The sequence below is a fragment of the Polypterus senegalus genome, chromosome 3 (assembly GCF_016835505.1).
Source record: "Polypterus senegalus isolate Bchr_013 chromosome 3, ASM1683550v1, whole genome shotgun sequence".
Taxonomy (NCBI): Eukaryota; Metazoa; Chordata; class Cladistia; order Polypteriformes; family Polypteridae; genus Polypterus; species Polypterus senegalus.
This window is the reverse complement of record NC_053156.1, coordinates 201793119-201820175: the sequence shown is the minus strand read 5'-3', so window position 1 is coordinate 201820175 and position 27057 is coordinate 201793119. Positions and strand designations below refer to the sequence as shown.

The 27057-nt window shown below is 38.5% G+C and overlaps 1 protein-coding gene across 1 annotated transcript in view; it reads left to right on the top strand.

Annotated features, from left to right (window-relative positions):
- Window positions 1–1095: 1095 nt before the first annotated feature.
- mfsd2b (major facilitator superfamily domain containing 2B) overlaps window positions 1096–27057 on the top strand; it is a 105355-nt gene continuing 79393 nt past the window's right edge. Inside the window, exon 1 of the mRNA XM_039748367.1 lies at window positions 1096–1225. Coding sequence (XP_039604301.1) covers window positions 1139–1225 — 87 coding nt within the window. The 5' untranslated portion in view covers window positions 1096–1138. The remainder of the gene's footprint in view (window positions 1226–27057) is intronic.

Sequence of the window (27057 nt, the reverse complement as noted above, 5' to 3'; positions counted from 1 at the left end):
TCAGAGTGGAGGCAGAGCCCTGAAACAAAGCAGAGCGACTCCTGACAGTCCTAGAAATTTCAAATGCTGTCAACAGGAGAACAAAAAGGATTGTTGTTGATGAAAAAGAAAACTTTCTCTGGAAAAGTCATTGCTATCTATCTATCTATCTATCTATCTATCTATCTATCTATCTATCTATCTATCTATCTATCTATCTATCTATCTATCTATCTATCTATCTATCTATCTATCTACTTAATTTAGTCTTATGTCTAATACAGCCTTATATCTCTCTCTCTGTCTGTTTAATATAATGCAGTAAATATCTCTCTGTTTAATAGAGTTACATATTTATGTATTTATCTGTCTGTCTGTCTGTCTGTCTAATATGGTGCCTTAAATTTCTATCTATCTGTCTAATATAGTTCTCTGTTTGTCTAGCATAGTGTCTTTGATTTTTGTCACTTTGTCTAATATTGTTATCTGTGCCTCACTGTATGTCATCATCTTCTGTTTGTCTTTCTGTCTATATATGTAATATATTGCCTTAAATATCTGTCTGTGTGCCTGTCCAATATATTGTCATATATATTTATCTGCCTGTCTAATGTAGTGCCTTACACGATCTATCTATCTATCTATCTATCTATCTATCTATCTATCTATCTATCTATCTATCTATCTATCTATCTATCTATCATTTAGTTTTCTAATATAGTACCTTACATGCCATATCTACTGTATCGATCAGTCTAATATAGACAGATTGCCTCTCTTAATGCCTGTCTGTATGTCTGTCTAAATAGTCCTCAATCTGTCTGTATGTTTTTATATCTGATATAGTGCCTTACATGTCTGTCTGTCTGTCTATGTAATATAACAACTTACATATCAATCCATCTATCTGTCCATCTATGTATTATACAGTGCCTTCCATATCTATCTATCTATCTATCTATCTATCTATCTATCTATCTATCTATCTATCTATCTAGAAGTTTGTCACTCAGTCTTCAGGCTGACTGGTGATTTGATGAGAGGCACATGTATGGCTTTTCATCCTCCTCCCTTTCTGGCAGACGGTCAAAACAGAATCAGAAGCCTCTGCCTGCCAGCAGTATAAACTACTGTAGTGGCTGCCGACGGTGTAAGAGAGATGGTTAAAGGAATGGGAGCCTCTGAATTTTCCCCCGATAAACTGATAAAAAATTTAGACTCCCAACAAGGCAAGAACTTATGCCAGGTAAGGGATTAATTCTGTCATTTTGTCTGTGAATTATTCTATTTCTGTGTATGATGAGTCAAGGTTGCTGATTTCTGGTTTGACTTTGGAATGTCTAGTTTAAAACCTAAACTGAAAATGTGCAATAATGTGTATCTGATTATTTCAAGAATACATATTATTTTTTTTTTGTACATTTTTGATGCAGTATGCTAGTTTTCTGGACTATTTTTATGATGTATGAACAGGCAACTGTTTTAAGTGAGGTTAAGTGTGGACATTGTGCTCATACTGGGTGGTCACTTGTTCAAGGTTGTTGAAGGTTGCTGGTTGTTTGAGCCTATTTCAGCAGTGCTGGATACAAGGCAGGAGAACCCCCTTAAAATTGCCAGTCTGTGGTAGGGCACAAGTGCACCAACCCTCAGACGCCAGACAGGGCTAATCTGGAGCAACCTCAAACCCCCAGGATGCAGCGTGACCTGTGGTGGACGTCCTAGAAGTAAAATGTGCTTACGGTGATTTATGTACGGAGAGCAGGACAGGACTGTAGAGTGGACCTGAACAGGACTACATCTCGTAGCTCATTGAGCATTCAGACAGCACAAATAAATAAATCAATGTTTGAACAGTATTTAATTAAAAAGAAGAGCAAGAACAAAAAACAAGTTAATCAGTGCATAAATCAATAATAAATAATGTTTGAAAAGGATATATTTAAAAAATCAGTAAATTAATCAATAAATATTCTTAAAGCAAATGAGTATTAATTAAATGCATAAATGATCTTTTAAATTACTAGAATTATAAGGAACACCGAGAGTGTACCTTATGAAGGACTAACTGGCCATTTAGTAAATCGCTGCCCCTTGGACTGCTAATATCTGCACAGATTCAGTTCAGCAGCGCGTCATCTCTTCCTTTATGCTCGCTGTTCATAATACAAACTTCAGCAATCATCAGTCCTTTTCAAATAAAATTTGCAGCATGTTCTTAGTAACGCAGGCTAATAATCTTATTAAAGGCAGAAAGAGCCAAAATGATTTATCAGAGTAAAGAGGGACCACTTGTGATTATAATGCACTTGTTGTGGCACTCTCATAAATCCAATAGATCTGTGTGGGACTCCCTGAGATGTGGCATACAGATGGCTTTCTTTTTATTACCAGACCACAAGTATTTTCAATGACCCCTTCCAATATGGACATTGCACCAAGTAGTCCATCACTAAGGAGTAACAAGATCTTAACAACACTAAGTTACTGTTACACCATAGTAAGTAGTGAAGCCTCCTTCAGATTTAAGTTTATTGTAATATATGTACAGAATACAATGCAGTGAAGTTCTTACTCACATGGCCAACTATTATGCAGCGCCTTCATTCCTTCACTGATGGTTTGCTTATCCTTGGACTTCAATATTATTCCAAGAATAACAGAAACCTAGCAATATCAGTCAACCAAACCAGAGTCACCATTTCTATTAAATCTTACAAGGACCAAGTATAGAGCTCATACATGTGCAGTCAACTGAGGTGCTAAATGGCAAGCAGAGCGCAAGAAGTGATGTGATGGTGGACCTGAGCTAAAGACTCTGACTAAACATCTCCATTAGATTCACATATTAATCCCTAGAGGTTAGAGGAGCATCATAAAACTGAACTACCAGAACATTAAATACAGGAGAAGAAGTGAAAAAATTGGATGAGACAGGAAAATAAGTGACATTATGTCAAGCGAGAAGACATTTTACATATCTGGAAAGAGGAGCTGACCTGTGCAGATGTGGTAGTTGCTTTTGGACTGGATTGAGAGTAGGCATTAGATGTGGATCAAAATGGAATTTGAACGCTGTTGTTCTTATTTTTTAGGCTATACAGTACAGTATCTGTCATGGTTGTAAAGGTTATGTGTATAATTCGTTTATATTTTAACTTAAAACATGGCAGTTTTAAGATGGCAGCAGAATGACCATAACTTGGATTTGGCTGTTTAGTCTCATGCTGGACCAAGGAGCATTATATATGGGGCCTAGCTTTTTTAAATATAGTCCAAGGCTGTGGTGTCTCTGTTGTTATGGTCTAGTAGTTAAGGCTTTGGACCTCAAACCCCGAGGTTGTGAGTTAATATCCCACTACTGACACTGTGTGACCCTGAGCAAGTCAGTTTACCTGCCTGTGCTCCAACTAGACAACCAACAGAGATCTAAGCAATTTTATCATAAATGTAAACCACCTTGATAAAGTTGTCAGCCAAATACTGTAGGTAAATGTAATGTAAATAACTCAAATAGGGCCCTTAACCCCATCTTCCAGCAGATGGCACTGTTGTGTAAAAATGAAATAAGCCATAAGCTTGCCCCATTGATTGAACATATTGTTAAAATGATCATAACAAACTCAGCTTCTGTTGCCATCAAATGTTTTCAGTTTCCCATGTGTTCTACCGAAGAATGAGACAGATTTATTTGTTATTCAGGACAGGGAGAAGAAGTATATGCTAAAAAACAAACCAATGTTGGTACCAAGAATCAATCCTACTTTAGGGTTAGGTTAGAGTAGAGGAGAATGGTCCATACCGGGACAGTGGCACTGGCACACTCATCCTGTAAGTAATTTTTATTTAAATTGCTAACACCCATACTTCTATTACCATTCAAAATTAATTTTTAAAAACTCTTCTTAAAATGATGCCCATAGATAAAACTGATGAATTATTTTTTATAAGAGATTATTAAAATAAATTCAAAAAGTCTGTAAAAAATAATTTATAGTTAAAATTCGAGATTACAATTTTGAAACAGAACCTCATATGTTAATAATAAAATTACTTTAAATAAAAATTAATTTCAGTTAAAATAACCAGGGCTTTATTAAAAGGAGCATTTAAAATACTAAAAACAAGAATATTAGTATGTCCCCGAGGGGTCTTATTTACTCCTGGGGGTACAAATATTTAACATTAGAGTTTACATTTAAAAATGAAAAAATATTTAAGAAAAGGGTTATGGTTAGGGTCTTGATCAGAGTCAGAAACCAGAAATTGTAGACTAGAGTCTTTTACCAGAAACACACACTAAATTTGTTTTCTGAAGCTAACTTCGCAATCTTAGATGACCATTTAGTGCATGGAACTGACCTTGACAAACTGCCGAGACATGTAGTTGAAGCAGAAGCCTTCACAACCTTTGAGAAGGATCTGGATTATATTTTGGGAGAGTGTAGCCATTTGTAAAACAAATGAGCCTGATGGACTGAATGGTTGCCTGTCGATTTTTATGTTGTTTTGTTCTTTATGCAACTGCTCTGAAAACGATAAACAAAAGACTCTCAAAATGGCTGCATACAAGTACAATGAAAATAAATATGGTGTCACGGTAAGACATTATTTACTTAATAACTATATAAAAATGTTTTTGAATCAAAAAATCAAAATGACATTCTACAGCTCTAAAAACAGAGTTCAGAATAATAGAAACAAATTTAAAACCAAAGCAAATCATAACATGTTGACATGTGCAATGTAATTTCGTACCTATAAAAATATTTATTTTTGAAGCATTGTATGTGAAGTTTTCTTTGGGCCTCTCGCAGGCCCTTTGACTCTGCCATGTTCTCATCATATCTTTGCTTTGTGTGCCTATGTGTAGCCTTATACCTTCAGTTTCACCTTGGGTGCCTTGAAGGCTGGAGCCATTTTAATTGAGCCTCCTGGTCAGCTTTTTGTCCATCCATCCATTATCCAACCCACTATATCCTAACTACAGGGTCACAGGGGTCTGCTGGAGCCAATCCTCAGCTTTTTGTGATTCAGTTTAAAGGATGTGTGAATTTGTACATCTCATTTTTTTTTATTGTAGTCGTCATCATTGACATGAATCACGTTGATGTTGCACTTTGAAGATAAGATAAAAATGGGACATTTATGAAAAATTTAATTTGCATTTGAGTTTTTGATAATGATGTTGAAATCTTTTGTACTGTACTTTGGTGGTTGGGCTGTATGACAAAATGAAATGTTGATAAATCTTCTTTTTGCATCATATTTTGTATCCCGTTATTTGGCTGACATTTTATCATCTCTTTTAGCCCAATACATTGTGAAGTGCAGTTTTGGGTTTGCTACTCTGTGGCTGTCTTTCCAGTACCTTTTTTGGCTTCCTGACTATGTCTCTTCCTCCAATCATGTCTTAAAACTTTTTTGTTAGTGTTACTAGCTTAACACCTGGCAAGACATTACATTGAGCATTGGACCCTGGGAAAGAAATAAAGCCAGGATGACATCAGTTAATCATTGTTGAAAATGAAAGGATGTTTTAAGTTTCATGAAAGTTGTGTAATGGCAAGCATCAAAGTGGGAGTAGCCATAAAATCAGTTGATCCAGTGTATAATTTTTTGCAGTATGCAAAAAAAGCAAACTTTTTTTGGGAAAATTTGCAAACACATTTAAGCATAAAACACAATCCTTTCCCAAAATGAGCAAATCTATAAAATGGGAAACTTGATTTTATATTGCTGTATTGGTGTTTTAAAGGTAATGTCTGTATGTGTGTAATAAGTGAGCTTACATTATAAGAATGTTACCCAGAGTGCTGTGGGCTTCAGCCTGATTGGTGGGATGCTGCTGGCTAAGGCCCCCTACAATATTCTGCATTGCATTCAGTGGGGTTGACAGTGTGTGTTTAAAGCTGGCAGTTTCAAATCGAGAGGATAGATAAAAAAAAAACAAATGTGGTGCTGAGGAAAGTGACCGACCAAGTGACTGAGCAAGAAAGAAGCTGCACGTTTAGCAATTCATCCAGAGAGGCGCTCTCAAATGTTCTGGAGCAGCAGAGCACTGACAAGCTTTTCAAGAAGTAAGAGTGGCACCTGTGTGCACAGCTGAGCAGGAATATGTTTGTTATTTGTAAAAAAACACATTTCCATCTGAAGTGGGTACATTATACAGTACCAATATCTACCACTAAGCATCAGAATCTTCAGTTATATTGTGCTATAGACTTTTGGCAGTACCACTCACCCGATATAAAAGGAGTATTGATGGGGTTTGGGTTTTAAATTATTTGAGTTATGTTTTAATCTTGACGTTTCTGGTACAGGGCCATGTGATGGTGCTTCCCATGTAGGCACTATATAAACTGTTGGGGGACAAACCCTGTAATTTAAACACAAGATCTGTAAAAATGAAACGTGCAATGTGTACATTTATTTTTCTGCATATGAAAAGTATTGACTCACTCAAGGATTTTGACATTTTATTTTTATGCAACATTAAATGGCAGTGGATTTAATTTGGTTTATATTGACACTAATCATCATCAAAAGAGTCTTTAATGTCAAAGTGAAAACAGATCTCTGCAAAGTGGGCTAAATTAATTACAAATGTAAAATGCAAAATATCGGATCACATAAGTACTTACCCATTTCAAGTCAGTATTAGGCAAATGCACCATTGTCAGACATTCCAGCCTGGAGTCTGTGCTTACAGGTCTCTATCAGCTTTGCACATCTGGACACTGCCATTTTCACCCCAATCTTCTTTGCAGAACTAATGAATCTCTGTCAGGTTGTATGAGGATTGGGAGTGATCAGCCACTTTCAAGTTTAGCCTCACATTCTCAAAATTCATTGAGATGTGGACCCTGGCATGGCCACTCCAGGACATTTACTGTACATTGTTGTTTCTAAACTATTCCTGTTAGCTTTGGCTTTATGCTTGGGTTTGTTGTCTTGCTGGAAAACAAATCATCTCCTAAGATGCAGGTTTCTTGCAGACTGCATAAAGTTTTCCTCCAGGATTTCCTTGTATTTTATAGCATGTATTTTACTGTCACAAGCCCTCCAGGGCCTGCTGCCAAGAAGTATCCTCACAGCAAGCAAGTCCATGTGTCACACCCAACTCTTCTCTCCAAGCACCCTTACTTCTGATTCTCCCATGTTTGAAGGTCTATTCACTTGATCTGGTTAATAAGTTCTGATTGGTGCAGTAGTTAGCAGTGCTGCCATACATCTCCAGCACACTGAGTTAGACTCCTGGGCTTGTTGAATGTTCCTGTGGAGTTTGCATGTTCTCCCTATGAAGGACTTAGCTCAGGGTATTTGCTGGCCATAAACTGGTCCTGTGTGAGTGTTGGTGTTGGACCTAGTGAAGGACTGGCACCAGGGTTGGCTCTTCTCTTGCATCCATAGCTATAGGAATAGGCTTTGTCACCACCCACCCTGAACTGGATTACACAGGTTCAAGAATGTTATGTCATGTTATGCTTTAATTAACACAATGGTTGGTTCTACACCAGACTGGGTAATCTCCATTAAGTTGCTGCCGATGTGGAATTTCTATGTTCTCTCTGAATCTATGTCTGGGATTTTCTGCACTCTGGTGTCCTCCTGTATCACAGCAATAGGTGTGTTTAGATTTAATGTTGTGGACATGTACAGATATGTGCCCTGTGATTGACTTAAGCCTCATCCAAGATTCATTGTTACCCAGCAAGTGATGTTTCCAGTACAGGCTTCAATCTTTATGATCCTGTATTAGGCGGACTTGCACAACTCATTTTCAAAACTGTGATGTGTGTCTTCTATTTTACAAAGCTTACCTGAAGGCTTCCTTGTGCTACTGAAGATATAGTAGACCCATTGTCCCTCAGAGAGCTTCACCAGGGTTCTATCCTATCTTTCATGGGACCAACCAAAGAATGGTGCCATTTATAAATGTCATGGTTCGTTTTACAAAGTTATACTGACCTCTTCCTCATTATTGTTTTCATTTAGTATGGTAAGTCTACATTTTTTTGTTGTTTAGCATGCATTGAAATGGACAAGTGAAGAAAGTGAAGGTTGAACCAATAGAACCCCATTGTTCCAATGCACTTAAATCTTACCATCATAGTGAAGTTTATTTTGATTGGTTTGGTGAAGCCCCATAGTTCTGTTTGATAGTTTGTTGGAGAACTCTGATGGAGCCAACTTGCTGCAGACAAAACACACCATCCAAGTTTGAAACTCCATTAGTCCTTTGAGCTGATGGAGTTCTTCTTTTTGTTGACAGGTTGAGAAGGTTGCTTACCATGCTTTGCACAGGGTAAGGCTCCAGGTTTGCCACTTAGGAATATCTTGATATAACAGTGAGGACAAACCAGTAAGAGGTAGCCTTAAGTTGGTAAATACTGCCCTACCACATCTCAAATTTGTACCAAGGCAGATCAGAATAAACAGTTAATGTTCTTAATGTAGTCAGTATATGCAGCACTTGAGCAGTTCACTTTTAACAATAATTCTCAATACCAGATGTTTACAGTCATTTCCTTCCTTGTAATTCCCAATAATGTGCACCATTGTGGTCCTCATTTTTTATTGGTTTCATCTGACCACAAGAAAGTTGCTTGTTTGGAAACTAGTGGCCTCCATTCCTAACTCTCCCTGCAGACTGCTGAGCTGAGAGAGCCGTCCCCGCTTCATGGCACTCTCCAAATTAGCATGTTTCCACTGAGACAGCAAGCAGCCTAATTGCAGTTTCTATCCAAGTGAACAGTGGCCTGGTGAAGTCAGTGCCTGTTACTGGCTCAAGCTACAAAGCCCCGGCATCTAGTAGTAAGCACAAAGTGTGGGGTAGAGTTTCTAAACAAAATAGCACTGAGTGCCATAATAACTATATACGAGCAAACAATCTATGTATTTGGCTTTGTGTCTATTATTAAAACACGTTCAGAAGGAGAAGAAGGAATGTAAATTAAAGAAACGGTATACTCGATCTGCACTTGTGGCATTCCTGACTTGACTGTGACGTTAGTTTGTTTTTCCTGATTATGTGACACAGCTTGGATTGGCTTGCTGACTTATGTACCTTAAACAACATTGGCATCTACCACAGTTCATCTCCACAGCGGACATTGAACTGTAACACTTACAGCCTTGCTGTGGACTATACACAATTAACTGCTGTGAACTAACCCTAAGTCTAACCCTAACTCTCTAGATGGCGTTCTGGACAGCTACTATCATTACTGTCTACAGGAGCAGCACTCAAGCCAGGCTGGCACACTGAACCTGCATTCTCTATGGAGGCAATCCCCCTGCTGACACAATAACAATAGATATCACAGCATATGAGGGGGCTTGTCCTCTACCTGGCACTGATCCCCTGCCAGTACCTCATAAAAGGGATCTAACTACTGAGCTAAACATTGATTTCAGCCCTCATTCTTACATGATTTATCAAACTTGGAATTTCAAAAGTGAAAACACCTGATCCACTCAAAAACTATTAATATCTAAAGTGAGTATAATAAAAATCCTTTTCAAAAAATGACAAAAATGAAAAAAGAGCAATCCAATTAAAGACTAATAAATTTACAATAAAAAGGGTACAAATGCCACGGCACATAGTTTGTGGCAACAGGTCTCTAAATGAATTATTCTGAGGAAAAGGATTAGGGAAAGAGTACCAACAATGGAAAAATGTATACAATTGAAAAATAATAAAAAAGACCAAAAAACACTTATGAGGCTACCATTTCTGTTAATCTGTGGAAGTGGTACAATCACCACAATTTTGGGAATTTAATATCCTCTGCCAGAGCATCCCACTTCTGACACCATTCTGATTTAGATCTGATTTGTTCTTACAAACTATTTTAGTTTTTCCCCCCTGTGGTATTGAAAGCCAGCACTTACCGTAACTGGAAATATTGTGAAGCAGACATTTGGAAATCTAACTGGCTAAATTCGGAACATCTTCGTCAGGGTGGCTACCACTGTTGTAATCTGAGGGCACTGTGTGGTCACTGTTTTGTAAATGGCTTGAATCTTGAACACCTTGTGCATTTTGTTTTTCTTTGGACATTTAATGCATTTTCCTTGAAATGGTTAAAATTAAACAGTCTCCAATTTAGAGTCACCAAATAACTTAACATGTCTGCCTGTTAGCTGTGCGAATAAAATCAGAGTATCTGTGGGGAAAAAAAGACATTTGCAAATGCCTGGTCTTCTGATACAGTGAATCACAAACCTCACTGTAAATATTATGATTTTTTTTTTTAAATTACAGTGAAGCAGTGCCATGTTAAATGTCAGAACAGCACTAGGCGTTATTGACAGTCCATGATTCTGTGAGCTGGGTGGCATACCAGCACAGGCAATTATGATTCTGCTTCACAGATCTGGGTTAGACTTCTGATGTGGCCACTATGGAAAGTGAGTGGGTCTTCTTGGCATCTTATACATCCCAATGAACATCCATTAGGGATTTTTTGCTCACACTGAGAACCCCCCACACATGGAATAAGCTACCAGGTAGTGTGGTAGAGAGTAGGACTCTAGGGATCTTTATAACTCAACTTGATGTTATTTTGGAACAATTAAGTGGATTGGCTTGGTGAGCTCTGTTGGGCTGAATGGCCTGTTCTTGTCTAGATTGTTCTAAAGTGCAGGTTAAGCCAACTGCACTGGACTAGTAGACTGAGTACAGAAGTATGTGTGAGTGTGCCCTTTGATGGACTGGGCACTGATGCCAATGCTACCAGATAAGATTTTAGATCTTTATAAGCATGTAAAAAATAAATGAGTTTAGAAAGCTGGTAGATGTGGATTTTTGTTTGGTGTTTTCACTTCTGCAAACCAGGATTAGAAACAGCAAAAATGTGGCCTAGTGAAATCCGCCAAAATGGGAGAAAGTCGCTGCAGAGTACTAGAAAATTAGAGAGCTAGAAAAATGGCAGAAAATGGCAATATGCAGTCTGTACGTGTAGATTTATGGGAAATACTACTTCAACTATCTTTAACATGAACAAGTATATATGATGGCATTCCAAACAGGCAAATTAGATATATATTGATTCACTTTCTATATGTAATGTATAAAGTGAAATCTGAAATATTTAGAATGAATTATGAGTATGTAGTCAAATTTTGAATATATTAATTTAATCTTGATACATATAGATAGATGAATAAATAGATAGATATATGTGGAAGGTACTATATAATGCATAGATAGACAGATAAAGGACTATATTAAACAGACATACAGAGAGACAGATAGATAGCAATATTAGATAAACAGACAGATATGAAAGGCACTATATTAGACAGACAGATAGAGAGAACTTTATTTTTCCCCAGGGGGAGATTTTGATCTTAAAATACCTATACATATCCCCAGCCTCTCAATGCCCACATCGTTGACGCCACTGTTCCTATACAAGGCGCAAAGGAGAAAAAGATTGGAGTCCCAACAACCTAATTTTCATTTACTGTTGACATATCATCTTCAGCAATAGTTAAATAAATAGTTAAACAATAGTGACATGCAAAACAGTCAAGTTTCATTCTATATACATTTTTCATGAAACTGGTGCTAAAAGTTGTTTTTTATTTTTTTTAAGGTAAAAAACAAGGAGTATTGCTTCCTATATGTCTTGTTCAAGCAAGTACATTTAGTTTTGCATATACAGGTAATCCACGTCATGCCAGTAAAATCAGTTCTACATGATGTCTCACGTTCACGTCACCTCAGAGGAGTGCAGTGCATTTTTTTTTTCAAAATGTGACCTGCTGCATGTTCTTCACCTAAACGCGCCCTTGTACACAGGGCTCCACACGCTGTGTAAGTATATATTGAGTTTGATTTATATCTCCTACACGTCTTAGGATTGAGACCACCACATTGTCATCATAATGTGGATTGGCACATGCAAATACGATTTTCTTTAACAATATTGAATCAATGAGCTTATAAATGGCACCATACTACCAGACCAACCACAACATATGTCTCATGGTGCAACAAAATATCCACCTGTGACATTGCTTATCACTAAAGAACTTTACTTACACACTAAGTGACACGCAGAAGCACACAGGAACTAGACGCCACATTTTTGGGTCAAAGACACAAATTTTGCTAGTTGTGAAACACCACTTATTTCATAATATTTTTGTGAGGTGAAACTTAAGTTTTGTTGCAAATTCAGTGCAGTGTACATATCTTTTTGTTTATTATTATTATATAAGTGTAGGACACCCATGTTTTAATCTACATTAAATTGATACAATTTTGCCAATTTGAAGAAACTACTAATGAATGTTATTTTCCTACACAGCTGCATGCAGTATAAATACTTAGCTTGCATGCTGCAGACCAAACACAAATCATTTTATTCAGTTAAGCTAAAGAACACTGCACTACATTAGGTGTATGATGGTGGATCCCAGCTATGAGTGTAGACAAGTTCTTCAATAAGAACATAGGGGCACAAAGGGGACTGCACTCCTCACAAACTTTAGAAAGGTTTTCATCACACTGAAAAGGACAGACATGTAGAGTAAGTGGCCAAGTTGTCTGGTAGACAGCAGAACTTTAGAGACCTCCAGAACTTGGCTGGATTTTATTTTTTTTTTTTGGAAGAGTTCAATAATTAGAGATTGACAGTCTATGTTGAGCCGAATGGCCTGATCTTGGTGTAGCTGTTCAAATGTTCTAATATGTGTATTTCTGACAAATACGTAATCATCCATCTTTCAGAAGTGAAATCCTATTTTGGAGAATAATTATGACATCAGGAACTAGTGAAATATTAACTATGGTGACAGGAGTTATGTGGCGGTGAGGCGTTGTTTCTATGGATGTCCTTAAGAATGCTCCACACAGGCAGGTAGTGGGTTCTTCTATTCCAGTATTCAGCTACTTTTTAGTTAAGGGTGGTCCATCAGTGGAGCTCAGAGACATCTCTTAATAACTGAGGCACTTCTTCACAAGTTCCTAACAGCTGTTCACAGCTTAGCATTTTTGAGCTACTGATATGGGCAACATGCTGTCTAGTCTCCCTCTCAGTTAAAAAGTAAAATACAAATTAAAAGCAGACTTGACTGTCTTTGGAAGCTGCTTTGAAGTGCTTCATATTGCCAGGATTCTCATTTTGTCTAGCAAGCTGACTTAATTAACTTCAGAATGATTACATTCCCTGTTTTAGTAACATTTAAGACATGGACATCTTAATAGTATGCAGTATGTTACAAGTGGCACAGGGTGGCACAGTGGCATAGCAGTTGGAACTTCTACCTCACAGTTTGTTTATTAATATCGAGTTTGAAATCATACACCATGTAGTGGTCTGCATGTTCTTTCCTCCCAGAAACTTCTGTTTTTCTTTCATATCCTGAAGATGTCAGAGTCAGGGCCTGTGTGAGGTGTACATGAGTGCATTGTGTAAAAGGCTGGCTTCCTGTTCAGGGGTGATTCCTGCTTTGCTTCCAATGCTGCCAGGATAAGCTTTAGCTCCCCGTGACCATGAATTAGAAAAAGCAGTTGTATGGAAAGTCACCAGACCCAAAAGAAATTAGACTGTTCTAGAAATAAGAGTCAAGTCAGTTTTCCCATTGTGGATCTGCAGATGCCAGGCCTCACCCTGTCAGCCTTTAGCACAAGCTTGGATGAGAGACCAGTGCATTACTGGGCACTTTCACACTGGCATCCAAAGACCCGGTCAGAGTAGATCAAGCCAGACTGCCCCTGTTCTGGTTCTTCATGAACATCAGTCAGAGTATCTCTATCCACCTTAATTAAAGGATAAGTGTCTGTTTGTTTGTCCATCTGGTTGATATGTCTCTGTCATTCCAATAGATGGTGCATCACAGACATTTTAGGAATAAAATGTATTGCAATTGTCATTCCAACAGATGGTGCATCACAAACATTAACACTGCTTTTTATGAATTCTGTATGATAGAGACATATATGCATTGTGTGTGCACTGCAAATGTTAATATTGAATTCTACAGTGATTACTTAGATTTCAACTCTCCTTAGACACAGCTAGTATAATAAATATTGTGAGGTTTCTGAACTCTTTTAGGACCCTGCCAATGGGATGATACGCCAACGCATGTCTGCCTCATCTGTGGACGGCTGCTTGTCTGTTGCCGAGACATCCACAGGTTTGCAGTGCAGCATCATAGCACCACAGAAACTACTACGAGCTGATAGAGATTGCGCTATAAGTGCCTGTCACCAATGGGTGATGCAAGGAGCATTATAAATTCAGGGAACAGTATACCTTGACCACTGACCTGGCCCCGACCCTGCCACTTTGCTGTGTCTGTGTATAGGAAAGTGGTAACTCTCGCTGCAGTAAATAACCCTGCTGATTCTGTTTTAAGTGGAATAAAGCTGGTTTTGCTAAAGTACTGAGACTCAGCCTCGTGTTTTGTGGTGCAAGACAAGGACTCGTGCATCACACTTTGAAAAAGATGTTACATTTCTACCACCGCTTTTGGCGGCCAACATTAAGGTGTTTCGTACTTAAGAGAGAACTCCCAGCACTAAAATAGGGTTTAATATCATTAAAATAGGGTTAGGACTAACTGTTGGAGATTTCTAAACTTTGATTCAAGTGACTCTTGGAGTTGGTTCAAGCAGTTTATTTGGAGGATGTGTCATGCACATATATATAATGTCTTGAGACCAAAAAGGCCTTGTATTGAGTTATGAATATATGAGAATATTTGAGGTAAAGGAATAAGGTTAAAAGTAGAATAAGACAATTGTATAATAGAACCAGTAAGAAAAAGAATAGGGCTAAGACTAAAAGGTTATATTTTTTTGTCATTGGTATAGATTGTCAGGTTTCTGTTTTCTGTGTTGGTGAGTAGACACTGCTGTGTGTGCTTTTTATTAGAAGTCGCAGCAGGAATCGGAGATTACGTCATCAGAGGCTGTCAGGTGTTTCTTTGTTTATTCTAATCAACTAAGTGAGTGAGAGCGGAAGGTAAAGGTTTTCTAACAGTTTACATAGATCAGAAAAATGAAGAGAAGTTAAACAGTAGCAGAGCTTGCGAAATTGGTACATACAGAAGGACTGGTTAAAATAAAAACTTTATTTAATGCACAGTGAAGTTGCACAAGTGATGAAAGAGTGCAAGCAAGAGACTGAAGGTTGTCAATAAGAGAGATCGAGAGGATGTTTAAAAGGTGAAAAATGAGACTTTAGTTATGACATGTTGGAGATAAAAATGTTGCAAGTGTTTAGAACGTCTTTAGGGAATGCTCTGTGTGTTTGAAAATGCTGCTCTAAAAAGTGGCATGTGAATGGGACTTCTTTGGCTGAAATGTATTAGTATTAAATTGAGTGTTCAAAGTATCTGTTAAAAATATATTGTGCACACAAATTTAGAAACAAATATCAATTTCCAGAGCTCTGTGTAAATTTGGGTTAAAATGTGAGTTTTAAAAATGTGTAATATTTGATAAAATGAAAACATCCCCACTTTGTTTATAAAAATGTTTATATGTATAAAATATCTTTCCTTCAGACCCTGATCAAGTCTTAGGGATAAATGTTCTTTGATAATTATAAAATACAAAGGAGACTATTTCTTTCAAGAATAAAATGTTGCTGGTATGTGTGTGTGTGTGTGTGTCTCAGCTGACTTACTAAGTAGGTTATTGAAGTAAGGTTGATATGGTGGTGCAGTCGTTGGCACTATTGCCCAGCAACAGGAAATGAAGGTTCAAGCTTGCATATTCTCTGCACAGAGTAAAATAAATTTAAGCAATGACAGGAAAAGAGTGTGTAAAGGCTTTATAAATAGCAGACGCTATTAATAATAATAATAATAATAATAATAATAAAACTTGAGTAAGTTTAAATGTGTTAAAGGCAGTGTAAGTGTCTTTTGAATATGTTTTACAGTATGTGAAATATCTCTGTGATTGAAGTGCAGGTGAGGGAATTTAACTGAGTTTGAATACTGGCCATACTCAAATGGAAGAAAATTCCTTTAGTAATTTAAAATTAAATTAAAGTAAAAAAAAGACATTCTATGGGATAGCAGGAAAGCTGGTGATGAACACTGGCTTCCAGTCTAGGTATTTTTCTATATTACGATATGCTGTACAAAAGGGGGGTTAACTAACAAAAAGGGTAGACTGTGCTTTTACTGCAGAATCAGAACTCTGAAGAAGCTGCCTGAAGCATTTCAGGATGATATCAATGAAAAAGTGTCCAAAAACAACTAGCCTTAACAGGAGGTTATGGTAAAAGAAATTAGTATTATTAAACATAACAAAATTTTATAAATATATCAAAGTATTTTCTTTAAAACACTGTATACAATGGTATGATGCACAAACTACCATGAGAGCATTTTTAAACAAAAAAGAAATTTTAAAATATAAGGCATTTGATGCAGTGAGAGATGTTGATTTCTTTTCCCATTACTCCTTGTTCACAAGTAATTTGAATATCTTAAATACAAAGTAGAATGTTGATATTTGAATGACTACATATAGCTGATAATAGGGTTTAGCTTTATTTTCTATAATGAAATGAAAATTAATATACAGTTAGGTCCATAAATATTTGGACAGAGACAACTTTTTTTCTAATTTTGGTTCTGTACATTACCACAATGACTTTTAAATGAAACAACTCAGATGCATTTGAAGTGCAGACTTTCAGCTTTAATTCAGTGGGTTGAACAAAAAGATTGCATAAAAATGTGGGGCAACTAAAGCATTTTTTAACACAATCCCTTCATTTCAGGGGCTCAAAAGTAATTGGACAAATGAAATAACTGGAAATAAAATGTTCATTTCTAATACTTGGTTGAAAACCCTTTGCTGGCAATGACAGCCTGAAGTCTTGAACTCATGGACATCACCAGATGCTGGGTTTCCTCCTTTTTAATGCTCTGCCAGGCCTTTACTGCAGCGGATTTCAGTTGCTGTTTTTTGTGGGCCTTTCTGTCCGAAGTTTAGTCTTCAACAAGTGAAATGCATGCTCAGCTCAGTTGGGTTAAGATCAGGTGACTGACTTGGCCATTCCAGAATTTTTCACTTCTTTTCTTTAATAAACTCCTGGGTTGCTTTGGCTATATGTTTTGGGTCATTGTCCATCTGTATCATGAAACGCCCAATCAATTTGACTGCATTTAGCTGGATTTGAGCAGACAGTATGTCTCTGAACACCTCAGAATTCATTCGGCTGCTTCTGTCCTGTGTCACATCATCAATAAACACTAGTGTCCCAGTGCCACTGGCAGCCATGCACGCCCAAGCCATCACACTGCCTCCACCGTGTTTTACAGATGATGTGGTATGCTTTGGATAATGAGCTGTTCCACGCCTTCTCCATACTTTTTTCTTGCCATCATTCTGGTAGAGGTTGATCTTGGTTTCATCTGTCCAAAGAATGTTTTTCCAGAACTGTGCTGGCTTTTTTAGATGTTCTTTAGCAAAGTCCAATCTAGCCTTTCTATTCTTGAGGCTTATGAGTGGCTTGCACCTTGCAGTGCACCCTCTGTATTTACTTTCATGCAGTCTTCTCCTTATGGTACACTTGGATATCGATATGCCTACCCCCTGGAGAGTGTTGTTCACTTGGTTGGCTGTTGTGAAGGGGTTTCTCTTCACCATGGAAATGATTCTGCGATCATCCACCACTGTTGTCTTCCGTGGACGTCCAGGTCTTTTTGCGTTGCTGAGTTCACCAGGGCTTACTTTCTTTCTCAGGATGTACCAAACTGTAGATTTTGCCACTCGTAATATTGTAGCAATTTCTCGGATGGGTTTTTTTCTGTTCTGTTTTCACCTGCATGGAGAGCTCCTTTGACTGCATGTTGTCTGTTCACAGCAAAATCTTCCACATGCAAGCACCACACCTCAAATCAACTCCAGACCTTTTATCTGCTTAACTGATAATGACATAATGATGGACTTGCAAACATCTGCCCACGAAATAGCCTTTGAGTCAGTTGTCTAATTACTTTTGAGCCCCTGAAATGAAGGCATTGTGTTGAAAAAATGCTTTAGTTGCCTCACATTTTATGCAATCTTTTTGTTCAACCCACTGAATTAAAGCTGAAAGTCTGCACTTCAACTGCATCTGAGTTGTTTCATTTAAAATTCATTGTGGTAATGTAGAGAATCAAAATTAGAAAACGTTGTCTCTGTCCAAATATTTATGGACCTAACTGTTGTGACAGATGGGGGCGCTATCGCTCCCTTGAATCCCTGTCCACGACTCCAGACACCAGGTAAAAGTCCAATAATTTACTTTATTAAATTGCCACAGTGCACAAAGCACCCTCTCCTCCACTATATTCATAAACAATCACAATTACACAATAATCCAATCCTCCAACTCCCAGACGCATTGCCACCCTTCCACCCAGCTCAGCTTGTTGTCTGGGAGTCCCCACAATCCTTTTATATTCCCTGACCCGGAAGTGTTCCCAATCCCCAGTCCATGTGATCTTGTATCACTTCCGGGTCAGGTAAAAGTCCTTTTCTTCACCCCAGAAGCACATCATTCCCCTTGTCCATGTGACTTGGATGTACTTCCGGGGTGTAGGGTAAATACCCGTTGTTCCCCCCTGCAGCGTCTCCTAGTGGCCCCCACGGCATCCAGCAGGGCTGCATATAAAAACTGCAATGTCCATGATACCCTGCTAGTCTTCGGGGAACCTCCATACTGCAGGGAGGGCTCCACCTGGCGGCTTGGGGGTATTGGCCGGGATAAACGGCCGGCCATACACCACACTGTACATATAGCTGATAATAGGATTTAGCTTTATTTTCTTTAATGAAATGAAATCTGATGCTCTAATGAAACATTCCAGACACTTGTTAAATTCTGAAGTCATAGGAAGAAATTTTATAATTAGTAAAATATTACATTAAAGAAAAATAGATTTGATATGAATATAGAAACTGATAAGCTTTAAGATTTTATATGTTGAGGTAATAATAGATGTATTTTTGGAAGACGTAATGGTAACTTTTGAAAATAACCTGTTAGCCTTAGATGAAGTGAAATATGAATTTTTTTTCTTAATAATTTAAATCCCAAGACTGCACATATTTGAACAATATTCTGTAATTAGAGCAATTGGGAGTTATGCTACCATCCATTATTCTATGAAAAGGGGGAACAAAAAGCACCAACCCAGATTCTAGCTCAAGGGTAAGGGTTGAAGTCATTTCCAAAGTTTCCTAATTTCTAAAGGAACCACCACAGAACATGTTTTTTAACTAATAACCTCCACACCACTCTACTTTCTAATTTCCTTTGTTTTGTTTGCCACTCCTGGACGTATGTGTTATTTGTAAGACAGTTACAGCAGTGGGGTTCTTACTGACAAAAACTTTCCTACTCCACATTCCCTCTAAGGCTGATAGCAATTGGGATAATATACAGTATTTGAACAAGTTTAAAAAATGTGACTAGCATAACTTGGTCTGCACTTAGAGTAAAGGCAATGTGTAAGACTAAATATTTTCAGAGAACTGTTTTTAATAAGTCTGTTGATGCTTGGTGGAAAAAAAACACTTTTAATGTTTGTATGTAATTTGGACTGTTAGTCAGGATTTAACACATGATTATTATAACTTGCAGCATTACTAGTTAAAAGTCAGTCCAATTTTAAGCTTTCTTGGTTATTGATTTTAATAACAGAATGGATAAAGTATAGTTAACATAAAGGGACAAGTAAAGATATAGTTTAAACTAGAAGACTTGAATAAAGCAAAATGTACCATTTGTTTAACTATTGTTTTTCATGAAGAATGTCAATTTTATTGTGTACAGTAATAGTAAATGATACAGAAGGATGGAACAAATGTGAACATCAATGTATTAGGAATTTTGCATTAGGATTAGATACAACATTAGGACACATATTGTATGATATTGGGTGTTAGAATTAAACATGACAAATTAGATACAGGATATAGTACACACCAAGCTTGTAGAACATGGTATAAGGGAAATGTAGTTTGTGTGATAGTGATAACAGTGATTTTAGGAGCTGGGTTAATTAGGGCCATATAGACAGAAATAGTTGGTGGCAGTAAAGGACAAATAATTCATATTATGGCTTCTTGCGCCTAAGTAATATAGAAGATAGCAAATAGCGATATCTTTTACAGGTAGCAAAAATTTGCACCGGGTGTTACAGACCCAAATCAAAGACTTCTTCTGTTTGGGCACATACACCATCAGCATGGCACTGCCTGATCTAAACACTAGCATGGCGAATTGCTCCATACTAAAGTGACTTTAGCTGCAGGTGGAAGTCCCATTTTACTTATGGTGCCAAGCAGAGTTGTGTTGCAGTGCAGAATAGTGTTACAGTTCTGCTTTTGTCCAGAAACAGCTCAATAAGCCTCATGACGACAGTCTCAGAGTATCTATGCCCTGGGTTGTAACTGAAAACACACTTCTCAATAAAAGGTTGCCAGATGTCCGAAATCACAGAAAATCTGTTGTTTTTCACTTGTTCTGCACAGGTGTCTTCGTTGTCAAAGCTCAAATGCCGCATGGTAGTCTGATAGCGGTCATGGGACATTGTATCTTTGATTGCTGGTACAACAAATAGTTCTGAGGAGACATCAACCAAAATTTTTATTAAGAAGAAAATTAAACCTTTTTAAACTGAGGGAAAATATACCAATAATTATTTGTTAAGGATCTCTTTGTAGACCACATTGTGAGTTCGGCCCACCGATTGTAATATGACCAAGCTGTGCGCTGAGCTTACTCTTGAGCATGCAACGTACAGTTGGCCATGTGAAAAGTAATCTTGTTTCAAATCTCACAGCTTGAATTGCTGCTGTCATAATCGGTTTGAGTTTCATGGTTTGTTTCAATTACGTCAGTATTTGTAGGACTTGTGTTGAAGAGACATTCGGCATCTGTCAAGCATTGTAAGTATACAACCGGTTTCATCGATGACTTCACATCCAACTTTTGAGAGTTTAAACATTCATAAACATCAAAGTGTCCACTACTGATTTTCGTCATCTGTCAATCTAAGATGTTTAAGAGGCATTGGCGGTTGTCGAAAGGTGTAAAATATTTGGCCATTTCGGTACACTTGAAATCGACAACCGAACAATTCAGCGACAGCCATCAACTCACATGCAGATCCATAGGTGAAGGGCTTAAGCATTTTACTCTTCTAGTGCTCCTGTGTAGTATAATTATCTCCTGTACCGTCATCAGTCCACACCTTGAACCTGTCCCAGTCATTCAATACATAAGACACAATGTTCCTCCGAATATCAAGAGTGAGCCTGATACGGCCGTGCAATATGTAACAAAGAGAATGGAAAAGGTAGGTGCCATCTCCGGGCATGGATACAACTCGGTAAGTGACAGTTCTTTGATCGATGGTGATCACCTCGATAGACATGTTAATGGGGGTACGGTTGGAATGATAAAGGAAATGGGTACCTGAACAATTTAAAGTAAGTCTAAAATACCTACACAATAACTATAATCGTAATAAATGAACAATAAAACAGCGGAGAAGCCGTGGATTAAATTAAAAGGCTGTAGTTATCAGCAAGGAGACGTGAATCCCATGGCGTAGCAATGAAGGGAATGTAGAGACTGGAGCGACGGATGGCCTTATATAGGCAGGCAGCCAACAACGTGGGAGGTGTTGGGATGGGGGACCCAACGCCGCCTCACAAGGTGACTGAGCTGCACGCTATGGACGTATATATGTATGTAAGTAGGATTCAGTTAGCGTTGGGAACCCGTGTACCAAATTTCTCGATGGGCCCATAAGTAACAAAGGCCGTTGTAAAGTTCAATATGGCGGCCGACAGTGGCATCATACCACCGAAATAAGTACATACATTGGTTTTAGTTAGCGCAGGGAAGCCACCTACCAAATTTCATGAAGATGGGGCCATAAATAAGAAAGTTCAACATGGCGAACGTTGTCAACCGTTATGACCGTTATGTGTAGAATTTCGAAATGAAACCTGCTTATCTTTTGTAAGTAAGCTGTAAGGAATGAGTCGGCCAAATTTCAGCCTTCTACCTACACGGGAAGTTGGAGAATTAGTGACATTGGAAAGTTCAATATGGCGGCTGACAGTGGCGTCATACCACCGAAATAAGTACGTACATTAGTTTCGGTTAGCGCAGGGAAGCCGCCTACCAAATTTCATGAAGATGGGGCCATAAATAAGAAAGTTCAACATGGTGGACGTGGTTCACCGTTATGAGTGTTACGCGTAGAATTTCGAAATGAAACCTGCTTAACTTTTGTAAGTAAGCTGTAAGGAATGAGCCTGCCAAATTTCAGCCTTCTACCTACATGAGAAGTTGGAGAATTAGTGACGTTGGAAAGTTCAATATAGGGGCCGACAGTGGCGTCATACCACTAAAATAAGTACATACATTGGTTTTGGTTAGCGCAGGGAAGCCACCTACCAAATTTCGTGAAGATAGGGTCAGCCTTCTACCTACACGGGAAGTTGGAGAATTAATGACGTTGGAAAGTTCAATATGGCGGCCGACAGTGGCGTCATACCTTCAAAATAAGTATGTACATCGGTTTTGGTTAGCTCAGGGAAGTCGCCTACCAAATTTCGGGAAGATGGGGCCATAAATAAGAAAGTTCAACATGGAGGACGTTGTCGACCGTTATCGACTGTTATGACCGTTATGTGTAGAATTTCGAAATGAAACCTGCTTAACTTTTGTAAGTAAGCCTTAAGGAATAAGCCTGCCAAATTTCAGCCTTCTACCTACAAGGGAAGTTGGAGAATTAGTGATGAGTGAGTGATTGAGTCAGTGAGTGAGTGAGGGAGAGCTTTGCGTTTTATTAGTATAGATTTGGATGTAAACCAACGAACCAACCAGAGTAAATTTTTGCATTGATTGACACTGTATGTAAATTCAATAGCTTATAAAATTAACCTCTATTCTTTGTTTTCTCTGACCATACTGTAACATACTGCTTTTGAAGAATGCCCCCTCTAAGGCATTTTGCTGAGGAGTACTTAAATGATACAATGAACAGCTTTTCTCCTGCCTGATTACTGATTTGTCCTGTTAGAGGATATTTCTTTCTTTAATAAGATGTTAAATTTCTACCACATTGGCACCAACCATCCCTCATTAGTGTTCCACTGTTCTTTAAGGAAACAACTACACTCACATGGCTATAAAAAGATCTGAGTAGAATGAAAACAGGGGAATGAAATGAAAAACAAGAAAACTGGAGGACAACAATCGAGTGAGAGAGAAAGACAGAATTGTGCAGTTGAGTAGTCAGAATGAGAAAGGCAAAGTGGTCAGGGATTTCCCAAGGAGGAGTTCAAGCAAAGGCATTCTAGGGGCAAGACAACACTGCTGAGCTGTGGACCAGCAATGGTTGTGGGCTCCAGGTGTCCTGCTGGGCCAACAGAAGGGAGATAGAGAGAGCCAGAGGTGCCTGAGGTGGCTGGGATGGGAGTCATTTTAAGGGTCGTGTTGAGCTTTGCTGGTGAACAGGGGAGATGAGAAAGTGAGAGAGGAGCACTGGGAACACAGACAAAAGGGAGACAATTGTGACGTGGCTTTTCTTTTGGGTTTTAACTGTTTATTTATTGTATTTTAACTCATTTGCACTTGGGCTGTATTAATTTTGTTAACTATTGTTTATTAAAGAATGTGAATGCACTGCACTTACTTTTGCTTGGGTCACGCTTGTTGCCTTTTGTTTTTAATAAAAGTGCACTTTGTGCTTTCTGTACTTTCAAACTTGTTGTTGTGTCCTCACTCTCCCTAGTTCATCCTTGGTTATGACTATCCATGTCCTGGAGGTGGAAGAGACCCATGGCTATGGACACCCAGGGCATCATACACCACCTTTGGGATGTGGGACAGACAACTCATACAACCATGAGGACAACATACAAACTCCACACTGACAGTGAACAGGCTTATCTGGGGTCCAGGCTTGTGCCCAACATTGCCAGGGTTGGCTTTGACCCCCCATAACCCCTGGATTAATCAGGTTGGAGAATGCTGTAGAATCCACAGCACTGGAGCTGTTTGGAAGCCTCTACACCACTGTGCCAACCAGTGTACCTTGTCATGCTTTATGCTACATGTTTGTCACAGTACAGTATATGTTTTTGAAGATTTCACGGGGCCATTCTACTGACACAATTTTAAGAACTGCACTAGATGTTAATGTACTGTACAAAAAAGACTGGAGTAACCGAAGGCAGTAAATAAATGAATGGTCAGTTACAATAAGTGGCAATGTAACCTTGTGTGTCCTTTCTTACATGTGCGTCCTTTCTTACAGGTGATGCAGCCACACTACTTGCCCACCACATATGTCCTCTTGTTTGCCAGCTGACCAAACTTCATTCCCACAGTGTCTTTCATCTGCGCAAACTTTGTCACACCTAAGTGCTAAATCTGTCATATCAGACCTCTTTGAACATGTGACGCAGTCAGCATGTTGGTCTCTTCTGGCTCACTTGATCCCTAGTCTCATCTAGTCAGAGTCACAAAGGGCCCAAATGTGCTGTCAGCCATGCTTGCTTGTCCCTGTTTAGAGGGCACTGTGGTTTGGCTAAATTGGGCATCTCCTGCACTCATAATTAGCTAAGCTTTAAATCCATGCTATCTCCAGCAATGTGGTGAACAAAAAACACATGAAAGGGAGGACATCATGAGCACATTTCTTATAAAGCAGCTATTGTACTTTCATTTTGATTTTTTGGTTTGGTTTGGTGTAAAACTTGAGAGTTCAGGCATTGTAAGTGTGGAGCAAATGGTTAAGTGTGACGACATTTGTTTAATGTAACATCTTCTGTACATAGCACTACTTATCATCACAACCATGTCATATTTATTAACCTTAGCCATAACACAAAAAATATGAGCCTGTAATGGGAAAAAAAAGATGGACAATGCTTCTTAGATGAAGAAGTAAGTGTTCCCTGGATTAAACTGGCACCATGCCCAGGCCTGGCTTCTGCCTTGAGCCTCAAGCTGTCAGAACTGGCTCACCATGACCCTGAGTTTGGTCTGCAAATTGACCGATAAATTCTTAAACTGGTCATCCACAGGGCGGGGAGCGCAGCTGGCTGTGTTTGTGGTGGTCCTTCTTCTTTGCATTCCAGTGCCAATAAATGAATGGCTGCATTGGCATCTATAACCATAATAGTTGAAATTAGTTTTTAATTTTATTTCCAAATTCATCAACATTCTTAGTTTTATATATACAGGAAGGATTATATTTGATGTCAGTCATTTTTCAAAGCACAGGAAGATGCAGCAAGGTGTTGTGATTTGGTTACATTTCTAACTTTTTTGGCTTTCTTATGATACTTGGGTGAACCTTTTTGGATGGAATATGTAGATTCCGATTCAGGTAAGTTTTCCTAAGTGGAAATTATTTAATTTGAATTATTTTTGTGCTTTTTTTCAAAGTCATTTTGTTTTGGACCAGTTGCTACCATTTTGATGGGTAAATGACACACGAGTGTAAGAAGTGAAAACTGTGAGTCTGGTACTTCTGATCCTACTCCTGTCAAATGAATCCTTGCAATTAGAATATTGACTGTGATTTGAGATTCTGATTTTCGGCTTGACATTTTTGTGTTTGACGCCCTGGCTATGAACCTTTGCCCGTTTTCCTGTCCATGTCTTATCTTCTTGGTTCCATTCTAAATTATTTTCTGCCTGACTGAACAGTAGGCAGGAGGCAGAGTCTGTCCTGATTGTGACTTATATCTGTCATGTAGTCCACTCTCACAAGCGAGGCTCAAGCATCCACATATGGAGTTCATAGTCCTTTCCAGATCGGAGAAGAACTCCAGGGTGACAATTTTCAGAAAACTGATTAACCCTTTCTCCAAACTGAGGTACAATTTTGTTCTTATTTAAAGAGTATTTGTGCATGGAAGTTAATTCTAGTTCTTAAACTGTCAGAAATGCAGACAGTGATCCATCGATTCATTACCTGAATCCATCTATCTACTCATCCATCAATTTATTAATTCATTACCAATCTCACACAAGTTGCAGAGGGACATAGTACTGGATGGGGTGCCCAGTCCATTGCAGGTCCCATTCCCTCATAAAAGGCCTGCTGTTCTTCCAATTCAGGGTTATGGAGAGCAAACAGGGGTGACTATTTAAATGTATTTCCAAAAAGCTAACATTTACTTGATGGCCACTCTCTGTGTGCCACTATGAATGGCCTGCAAGCTTGTTGGCTCCAATTACTATGCTGTTTGGACATGTTTGTTTGCTTCTGTGCTGTGCTGCTGGGCTTCACTTTCCATTTTTAGTCCTCTGTGGTCACTAGTCAAATTCTCAAAGCCACTAAAATAATTTCAAAGAGCAGACTTTCCGCTGCTTGGGCACCGCCAGTGGATCCACCACACCGAGGGAGCCGCAGTGTAGGAAGGGGGCTGTTTTAGAGATCACATACCTTTAGATCAGTAACCATGAAAGTCCTTGTGGCTTACCAGTTTGAAGGAGGAATGAGAGTCAAGCTGTCATGCCCTGGAGTTTGTGGCGTGTGGGGTAGTCTGAAGAAGTCTGTCAATGATCTGTAAGGATTCATTATCTGTTTAATTATCATAAGACTAAATTTGCTTGTCTAAGTTTAAGCTATACGATCATAAAGTGTTTTTAGGCACCACAACTTAAAAGAAAAAAGACGAGACACTGAAAGAACTCAAAACTTCTGCTAGCAGTGCCTTCCTGTGTATATAAATAAATTCTTCAAAAAGAAAGCTATTAACGTCGTTTATTTGCAGAGGGAAAAGGCCCCGGCAAAATCAACTCTTTTTAGAGACCTAAAACAGAAGACGTCTGGCTGAACAGCGGGCATCTGTACTTGGGAATTCTGAAAAGAAGTTGTGACAGTGAAGCCATCCGTAGCTGACTATTCTATCAGAAATGTTGAAATTTGTAAACATGACTTTATGGAAGGCCATTGATTTCATGAAGGGATTTGGATGGAAGGAATGAATAAAATGAGGTTAACTGCAAAGATCCTGCAGTGTGAGACTTTGTGTAGATTTCCAGTTTGTATAAAGATGTACTT